This window comes from Octopus bimaculoides, chromosome 2, assembly GCF_046866305.1.
Source record: "Octopus bimaculoides isolate indiv1 chromosome 2, ASM4686630v1, whole genome shotgun sequence".
Lineage (NCBI taxonomy): Eukaryota > Metazoa > Mollusca > Cephalopoda > Octopoda > Octopodidae > Octopus > Octopus bimaculoides.
In genome coordinates, this window is record NC_142929.1 from 11,536,187 (window position 1) to 11,546,862 (window position 10,676).

A 10,676-nucleotide genomic window follows, 5' to 3' on the forward strand; every position below is an offset into this window, starting at 1 on the left:
TATGCTTTGCCAACTCTGTAATTAACATGCGTGTTATCTTGATAAACCTGTTGAAATGTACTTTGTTATGACTCATGACTACAAAAGCTAACATAAGAATGGCTTAAGACTAATACTTTGAATTTAACAGAGTATGCCACTAGTCAGTTACTATTTTTCAGATTTTGGTTGAAGTTTAACCCTTTTCTTACCATATTTCTATTGAGATGTTGTGTGTTTCTTTCAATTATTTTAAATATAACAAAGAATTTAGTAAAATAACTTAGTTATTGTTAAGCTAGTGTTAGGAACATAAATTGTGACTAAAGTTTGGTGGAAGATTTTAATTCAGAACTTGAAAATAAAACATTTGTACTACAAAGCCAGAGGCAGTTTCAGGCAGGTTGATATCAAAAGGGTTAAAATGTGAACTTTTAGGTAAAGAAGGATGAAAATTCTTTTAGGCTATCTAAATTGTTGAGTAATTACCAACAAATGAAAAGCATTAATAATCAATAACCAATTACAAATTAACAGAGCAAAGCATGGCTTAGTGGTTATGATGTTCAACTCCTGATTGTAAGATTGTGGTTTCAATTCCTAGGTCAAGTGACACATCGTGTTCTTGAGCAAAACACTTCATTTTATGTTGCTCCAGTCCACTCATCTGGTAAAAATTGGTAATTCTGTGATGGATTGGGGTCCTGTCCTGGTATGGAATATATACATAACAGAAACTGACCCTATGAGTCCATATGACTCCTAAGGGTTATAAGTCTTTATGACTCAGGAAGAACCATTATCCTTTTTTAATTACTAATTAAGAGAATAAACTAAAATTAAAACTTCAGTAATTAATAAAAATACGAATAAGACGCAGGTGGGCATGTGTCTTCTACTGTAGCATCAGGCCAACCAAATCCTTGTAAGTAGATTTGGTAGACGGAAACTGAAAGAAGCTCGTCGTATATATATGTATAAGTTTGTGTGTCTGTGTTTGTCCCCTGCCCCGCCATCACTTGACAACCAATGTTGGTGTGTTTACGACCCTATGATTTAGTGGTTTGGCAAAAGAGACCAATAGAATAAGTACTAGGCTTACAACGAATAAGTCCTGGGGTTGATTTGTCCGACTGAAACAAGTAAAAGAATACAGCTAAGAGTACACCTGCTTTATTCTAAAAGGAAATCGTAATGGTTGGCAATGAAAGCTAATGTGACGATTAAATATCTTAATATTATATCTTTCATTTGTTTTAGTCATTGAACGGCAGCCATGCAAGAACAGAACCTTGAAGATTTTAGTCAAATCGATCTCAGTACTTATTTTTAAAAACTGACACTCATTCAATCAGTCTCTTTTGCTAAAATGCTAAACGAGGACGTAAACAAACCAACAACTGTTGTCAAGCAGGGGTGGAAACAAACACAGATACACACACACAACCAGTGTTCGTCTGCCAAACTCACAAGACAAAGTGACACTACACCCAAGACTTAAAACTAGGTATTTGGAAAGCAAACTTCTGGATCTTGTTGAATTTCTTCTAATCACTCGAAGTTTAATTAATTTTCAGATTTTTAAAAAAATGTAGTTCTGATGTAGTTTTGCATGCTGCTGATGAAAACCGCATTCATTTCTTTTTTTTTTTTTCCTAGAAATTAATAATAAAGCAGTTATATAAGCAGTTGAAGTTACATAGTTTTAACCAATCAATGACGTCCATTGCCAATATATCGTAGGCCGGAACTGTCGGTTGTCATGGAAACCAGCAAAGACAACAAAGATGAAATTGTTACGTGGTCTCTCGACCTGCTAGAAAAAGCTGCTAAATCTTCCTCAAACTATATCATAACGTCTAAAAAATGGTAAGACATGTTATATGACGTAGTGGTGGTGGTGAGGGGCATTTTTTTTTCATTCATAATTGGAGCACCGATGCATCGTATCATAAAGTAATCCAACAGGTATGTATGTAAAACAAACACGTGTTCAGCGTTGTTTCTGATAACATAAAACATATTCAGTTCCGACGTACAATAATGTTGGCAACGAACGTCTTTGATTAATTTACAGAAGAATAAAGTATTCTGATGAACTACATGTTTTGAAAATAATCTGTTGAAGTTTGAAAAACTTCTGGTAGTTAGAAGAAATTTAACAAGACCCAAGCTGCTTACTTACAGAGCCATGATTAAACTTTTTAAATACATAATTTTTTTGTTTTGTTTTTTTCACAATTCAATTTTTATTTCAACAAAAGATATATACAGTCAAAATAATTTTGAATAATGACAGTAGCAAAAAGAAAAAAAAAATCTTATTTCGATAGTCTTCAAAATATTGGTAATTCAATATAGCACTAAAAGAGTTATTTAGAGTGGAAGTAGAAACCTTTGCCCTTTTTTTTTAATACAAGGACAAAGCTAGTAGAAAGGGAAAAGTGCTAATACAAAAGACAGTTGTCAGCCAAGACAGATTCTATAATAAATAATTTCCGGGTAGGTAATAAAATGAGAAAGCAAACACAATACTATCTTGTTAATAAATAAATGGCCAGTAAAAGCAGGACTGCCAGATAGCCTATCAAAAGCCATTTTTACACTGGCACTTCACCCTGACCTATTTTTACAAGTGGAAAGTTTGAAAGCCAATTGTTAAAAAGAATAGATTTACACTTTCATTTAGAAATATTAGTTTCCTTTCACTAAACATAGAAAGTCCTGTATTTTTTTAAAATTTTGTGGAGGTGGAGGGGGGAGATGGATATAATGAGAACTTGCGATGCTCATGCTTTTCCCTAAATGCATCATCAGCAGGTGTAAATGGTTGGAATATCAATCAACCAGGAAGGAATCAAGATGTCTTTGATGCATTTAGAAATGAAACATGTATCATTATTATTATTATTAAGCATTAAATCTGAGTTCAGTGTTCATAAAATAATGTGAACCACACAAATGAAATAGGAAGAAAAAAAACTACATCAAATACGTTAATATTTTCTTTAATACTCCCCCCCTCTCCACATTACAAATAATTTTAATGACTTCCCAGTAATCTTTATGAAGCAACTAAACAAGACATGACTAAACACAAAAAATTATTTTAAACATAAAACAGCCTTTTTAATAACTTTTTAGAAAAATAATTTATTGGTAACAAACATTAATCATAAGTTATATTTACTTGTCTAATGAATTAACTATGTATATTAAAAAAAAATGAAGCAAAACTTGAAATTTAAATTGTATTATTAGAGAAACTTCAAGATTGACTTTTAAGCCAGAGTGAAATGTGTGTATTTACAATTGTACTACAGCACTTAAACAGTACTCCACATGTTATGGCAATAATTTAAACAAGGATTATTCTCCTCATAAAACATATATTATATACATATATATAAATTGTAGTTGCTCTGACGTATAGGATCAACTGAGACAGCTAAGAATTCCAAAATATCGGCTTACTAGTTAATAATAAACCTCAACAAAACAGGATTTTCATCATCTGATCATTTTTAATTAGTGTGTGCGTGTGTGCGCGCGCATTCAACATTTGCAACTAAGACCCACACACACACACACAAATGAAAAAAAAATGTTAATACACTATTTGATGGAAATTCAACAATAATCAATCAGAATTTCAAATATTGGAGAAGAAAATTAAGAATAATGCAATACCAAAAACAAAAAAACAAAAATTTAATCTACAATTTATAAATTCTAAAATTAATGAAATTGTATAAAGTAAATTAATTCTACTGAAAATGGTTTTTCCAGATTAATTATAAAAAGTTTTTCAGGACAACTAAAATAGACAAAGAGCTGATTTTATTCAATTTTCTTTAACAGGAAGTATTATATTCATGTTAATACTAAAAATAGTCACTTCTAAATTATTTCTCAACGTTTAACATGTACTACTACAGAGATAAAAAAGAAAAAAAGTTCAGATTAATCAGATACCACCAAAATGAGCTTAGTGATCTTATATCACTACTACCACGATAATATTCTGATAATATATCAACAAATAAATGAAATGGAATTATTTCATATTATGCAGAATAACACGAGATAAATTGCTCTTAAACAAAGTCCATGATAATCAGCAAATATTTTAGATCAAAGTTAAAAATTGCAGATTATATTTAAGAGAGCTAAAAAGCACAGAACGGCAGTACAAGTCGTTGCTGGAAGGTTATATATAAAGAATCAATATTTTGAAAAGGAAAAAGCAGCAGTGAGTAGCAATACCTGACATGTGTAATGATAACTGTATCTAATTTGGAAAAATTAGACTATCATATGGTTTTAATATTACTACTAGCTAGAATTTTAATAGCAATCAATAAATGTAACATCAATGATCTTATATGTATATATGCAGTCACGATAAGAGAAAATATAAATAACATGCTTTATTTTTATTATTAGTAAAATATATATTTAAATACATGTACACACTAATTGAAGACTTGCTGCTTCAACACACAGATATGAAGGGTTGTTGATGCATGAGGAGTGTGCGGTGTGCTTGAGAGGTACAGAGTGTGTAGGGAGAGATATGAAGTGGAAGTAAGAGGAATAGAAAGAGATAAAGGGGAAATAAAGTAAAGAAGAAGATAGAAAGCAGGAGAAATATGAGAGAAAAATAAAAGAACGAAAAGGAGAAGGAAAAAAAAAAGGAGGAATAAATGCGTGGGATAAATGATATAGAAAGTGTGGGGAGAAAAGTATTAGAGAACGGCGAAATAAAGATTGTGAAAAGAAAGACAGAAAGTGAGAAGAAAAGATAGAGATAGCGATAGAAGGAAAAGATAGAGAAAAAGCGATAGGAGTAAACGAGAGGGAAGAAGACGATGTGTGTAGAAAAGGATAGAGAGAGAGAGAGGAAGAGTGAGTTAAAAGGAGAGAAAGTGTGAGGAGAAAGGATAAGTGTGAGGGGGGGAAAGGTAGAAAGCGAAGGAAAGGATAGAGATAAAAAGGAGAAAGGATAGAAAGTGTGAGGAGAAAGGATAGAGAGAAAGTGTGAGGGGAAAGGATAGATAATGTGAGGGGAAGGAGGAAATGGTAAATAGAAAGTGTGAAGAGAAAAGAAAGTGTTGAAGAGAAAAGGATATAGTGTGAGGAAAAGGGGGAGCAAAGGATAGAAATAGTGTGAGGAGAAAAGGATAAGGAAAAAGTGAGAGGAGAAATAGAGAAACTGCGAGGGGAGGGGGGAGGGGGAGAGTGAGGGAAAAGATACAGAAAAAACAGCGAGGGATGTAAAAGAGAGAAAGCGAGAGGATAAAGTGGGAGGAGAAAAATGAGAAAATAGAAAGGCAAGAGGGAGGGGGGAGAGAGAATTGGGTTGGGAGGGGAGGAGAGAAAAAGAAAGAAACAAGAAAAGAGAAAATGATAAAGAGTAAAACAGTGGAAGTAAAAGACACAGAAAAGTGTGATTGCATGAAAGAGGAATTGTGTGTGTGTGTGTAACAGAGTGGAAGCGAGAGAGAGAATTACAACTAAAGTTATGTCGAGTAGAAGAAACCTTAAGCCATTTAAATAGGCAATCTATTTTAGGTTATTAATTGTCTCAGGCAACAAAAAACCTAGGCTATTTGATATGAAATTGTCAAACAACTTTAGATATTTTTCACTGTTGCTGAAATTTCCTTGCAACAAAATGAAAATTCGCCCCAATCAGAAAAGAATACCCGCAATTATTAAATATTAAAGTTGAATGAATTTTAAAATTGGTTTGAGTTTCTTATTTTTTTTTGTTTTAAAATTTAAAAAAAAAATTTTTTATAAAAAAAAAAAAAATTTTGTTTTAAAAGATTAAACTAAGGAAATAATGCATCGATTTCTGTGAATTATTGAAATAAAAACCTATTATAAATTTTATCTTCAGAAAACGTAAAAAAAATAAAATTAGTGTGTGTAAGAGAGAATGTGTGTGTGTGTGTATCAGATTAGGCATCTTTTTAATTTTATTTTCGGTAAACTGCAACTGAGGAAGAATCGCGTGAAACTAAGTGTGTGTGTGTGTGTGTGTGTAAGAGGGGAAGAGTATATAGAATTGGGCATATTTACAAAATAACTTCGCTTTGGTTTATTGTCCAAGACCAAAAATTCAAAGCAGTGAATAGATAAATCAAATAAAAATAATATCTAAAGACGATAAAAATGCTCAAGTGAAATAATTGTTCATTTTAATTCAATTTTTAATGAAAGAAAATACCAAAATATAATTAAACTCAAGTTCGATGTAGTAGTAGATGGATAGCGTACTACAATAATACATAATATTATTTATTACTCGTTGAATTTTATCGAATTGGATAGTAATGAATTAGTTTGTAATATCAGTGAGAATATTACCAGAAATAAATGTGAATGCTAAGCTAAGTCAAAAAAAGAATTACAGCCGCAAGCGAAGGCAAGATGCCTAAGTAATTATTATTCTATGAGATTTACAAACATTCTATCAATAAAATACCCAACAAAACTTAACTGAAAACTACATTAGAAAAGTTTAAATTTATTTTAAAAAAAAATAAAATAAAATAAAACAAAATGAAATAAAATTTATCTGCGTAGACAAATCAACTTAACAATCGCTTTTTGTAATCAAGCAGCACTGACAGAGAAAAGTGGATAAGAGTATGGGGAAAAGGTTTTTCAGACTGTTGAAATAGGCAATAATGCTACATTTAATGCAGGCTCGATAAATAACATACGCCAGTGAAAGAATCAGTAATATCTAGGTCAATGGATTATCCGATTCAAAGTAAAATACAATTAAAAAAGAATTTATAGTTGCATTTATATATATATATATATATATATATATATATATATATATATATATATATATATGTATATATAAAGATATAAACAGTTTCCCTTTAATGGCTCAGAATTAAGCAAGCTTCAATATTTTCTTTTAACATACACAAACAAATTCAAGCACGTATTAGCAAATTACAAAACTGTGCGAAATTGTTTTAAACATTTGGATAACGCACACACGCAATTATACACACATACATAAAACACAAAAATATATGCGATTCTTGTAAATACACAAAATTAATCCCTCTGTATTACATATATATATATATATATATATATATATATATATAAGTATATATATTATATAAACAATTCCCATATACACACATGTAAACAACCCTTACACGTAAACAGTACTTTCCCATATAAACAGTATTAACACACACGCGATTACGCAATTCATATTCTAAGATGATGTGGAAAGCGCTTAAAATTAATTTAAGCATGTTCCTTTCTTCCACAGAAAAATATTTATTAGAACATGTCAAATGAACAACGAAATTGTAATAAATATACTGATGAGGAAGAAGGAGGAGTCAGAAAGCTGTCAGAATAGAGAACCCGTTGAAACATGCATTTCTCAATTCTTCCTTCTTTCAACAGCAGCTAGTTTAATGTTTTGTCAAGCAAGCAGTTCGAGTGTCCAGATAAAATTGCCATCGTTCGAAAAAAGCAGGCTGGAGAATCAGTGGTGAAGGTTAATCGACTAAGTTAACACCCCATTCAGAAATGCATAACAGGGCTGTCAGTCAGTAGAGCAAGTCCAACAAGTGTTCGGTTACAACAAATTAGATACATTTGAAACGTTCAACAGAAGATGCAAGTTGCCTGCAATTATTATTATTATTTTCTTTTTTGACTTGCAAAATAACAGTAATAACTGCTTGGTATATTTGAAAATTTAAATATAGCGCAAAGAGGTGGCTATCCCGTTTAGGTTCACAAGCAGTGCCGACCGTTTTCGGTGGTTACTACTTTCAGGAAACATGCTATACACAATCAAGGGATACTATTTCATATTAACCCCCTACCTCCTGTAGGAGGTGGACCCATTAGGCGGGAACATTATCGCGATTCGAAACCGTTAATTAATTGTCGAAACTATAACCGACTGTTTTTGCTTTCATTAAAGCACGTTTGATTAAAAAGTCTTAAAAACACGACAAATTCATTCAATTTTAATACTAGATTTAATTTACTGCACGTAAACTATGATTTTGTAATAAATTTTATATAAGAAATATTACAAAACGATAATAAACATTTTTAAAGCAAAAACAAGTGCTTTTTCTTTAAAAAAAATATTAACGATGTAATACAACGAAATAAAATTAAGAATGAAATTTATCAAAGATACACTATTTATGATTTATTTATATCAAACAAAGGGAAATATGAGATAATTATTGTTCTAATCATAAGATATAATATATACATATTATATATTAAGATTAGAAAAATAAAATGTGAAGGACAAAAACTTATATATATATGTATATATATATATATATACAATTTTATAGACACAACATGTTTTTATTATTTAGAAAATAATTAGAGATAATCCTTAACTCCAAAAGCGAAACAAACATTGCTACACTAATCGATTTATCAGACTTATAAAACCTAAGCAGTTTAGAGATAGAGGGGAGGGGGGGTTAAAGGAAAGAGAGAGAGAGAAAGAGAAGAGGTGAAGGGGGAGAGAAAGAATCGTCTTGACTAAATACACAAACGGCAGCTTTAAATACATATTTAGATAGAAAGAAAAGAGTAGTGAAGAGAGAAAGAGGGTGGGAAAAAGAGAAAAAGGAGGAGGAGAAAAGAAACCCATATACATAAATATATTAGAAATAGAAGCTATGTGAAGTTGTTGGCTTCCAGCTCTACCTACATACACCAACTTTGATAGGAAACTAAACAGCAGCAGGCGAAAGCTGTGTAAAGGGGAGGCAGGTCTGTACCAATTAAGGGGAGAGGGAGGACGAATTAAGATTTTTCACGATAGTATTATTAACCCTAGAACTTGGTGGATTTCAAATGAAATTCTTATTTAAAAAATTCATGCTACTAATATTGTTTCTATGTATTCACTGGGTATCAATTTTCAGTTTCACTTTACTATTAATGAAAAATTATTTTCCTCGATATCAATTTTATTTTTTTAAATGAAATATGAAGAATAAAAATGAACGATTTCGTTTTTCAAAATGTTTCAATTGATTTCTTATTCAATCCACGATCCGTGAAATGGTTCCAAATTAAATTTTGAAAAGTTTAATAAAGTGTTTATACAAAATTTATTTTTTTTACTGAAGTACGTTGATATATTTGTAAGAAATCTAATGATTTCTGTTAAAGAAATATTTAAAGCGAATGATTTCTAAATCATATTTAAAATCGAAAGAAAAAAATTATATTTTATCGATAAATAATTCTGATAAAACATGAAAATAAATCTCCTGGTAGAATAAGATAATCAATAAAAAATCAACGATAAAGGCAGCTATCAAACAAAAATAACAGAGATAGTTTTTTTTTCTTTTCAAAAAGAAATCTTGTTACGCAATAAAGCAGAATATTTGTTCATGCTGCTGAGGAATAATAATGTATATGATAACTTAAAAAAGTCACGAAGTACAACACCCATTTGGGACTAAGTGACTGAAAAACTGGAGATATAAAACTTGATCTAACAGTAAGCTTGTGAAAAACTAATTTTTATATAATACTGGATGCTCACCTTGAGAACAAAAAGTGAGATAACAACGACAGCTGACTAAAAGCTTTCTTCTATAAAATAAAACGTCAATCAACAGGCCATGATTTATCAACATAAGCAGAGAAATGAATCAATAAAGGTTTTGAAAAACGCGATCTCTTTAAGTTAGTGTTTGAAAAACAATTTTTCACACAGCAATTGGTCGTAGAAGAAACAATATCAATCAAGTGTTGGGCTTGACTATGAAAACAGGTGATTTTTAAAAAAAATATAAACAAAAAAAAACAAAAAGAGAAAAAGCAATCCTGCTATGTGTAAACAAACTCCATCCAATATCATTTAACCGATTCATAAGAAAATATATTCATATGAAGAAGCAAATGAAATAAAACAAAACAAAAATATTAGTTTGTGGAAAAAAATAAATGAACATATGTAAAGTTTTGTTGTTGTTTTTTTTTTCTCAAAGATAAAATCAATTATTGACTAAAATTCTTACCTGGCCATGTGAAGGGAGTTCTCCTATAGGAGTATCTTTAGGAAGGAAATAGAGACGTAAGCTTGATAAATTCTGCTTATGAACATCCTGCCACAAGAGTTGAATTTCACCAATACACAATGGTCCATCACGCAATAATTTGAGAAAGAAAAATTCTCCAGGAGAAAGAATCTTTGTTTGGCCTTCCTTGAAATATTTAAAAGCCTTGTAAAATATGTAAGATCCATGTTTACCACAAGGCGACCCGACAAACTATATTTAAAAAAAAAAAAAGTTAAAAGTAATCAAATTCTACATAAAATTTTTTTGGGAAAGCAACATTTCGCTTATATTAGTTTCAATTAAAATATCCATATTTCAAAGAAATAAAATCGAAACTTTCAAGAACTCATCAAATATAAGAAACAAGTTTTTGTTTTTTTTATGTGAAATAATAAAATTTAAGAATTTGATTAATTTCTTTCAAAGTAAAACTTCGAGAAACTAATTCAACAAGTGGCGATACAATTTCCTTTTACTTATCAAATATTTACTATTATAAATAAATATTTAATGGGAACCCCTCCCACAAGTTTTTCATTTAATTTTAACTTAAAGAGCAAACCACTTACCTGAAGTTTTGGGTCTTCT

The 10,676-nt window shown here is 30.4% G+C and overlaps 1 protein-coding gene across 1 annotated transcript in view; it reads right to left on the bottom strand.

Annotated features, from left to right (window-relative positions):
- The window catches only part of LOC106871845 (uncharacterized), a 71,067-nt gene that overhangs the window by 60,052 nt on the left and 339 nt on the right, over positions 1 to 10,676 (bottom strand). The window contains exons 1-2 of the mRNA XM_089340761.1: positions 10,658 to 10,676; positions 10,047 to 10,298 (exon numbers count right to left, since the gene is read on the bottom strand). The exon at positions 10,658 to 10,676 is cut by the window's right edge and continues 339 nt beyond it. Of these exons, the coding sequence (XP_089196887.1) occupies positions 10,047 to 10,298; positions 10,658 to 10,676 (271 nt within the window). The remainder of the gene's footprint in view (positions 1 to 10,046; positions 10,299 to 10,657) is intronic.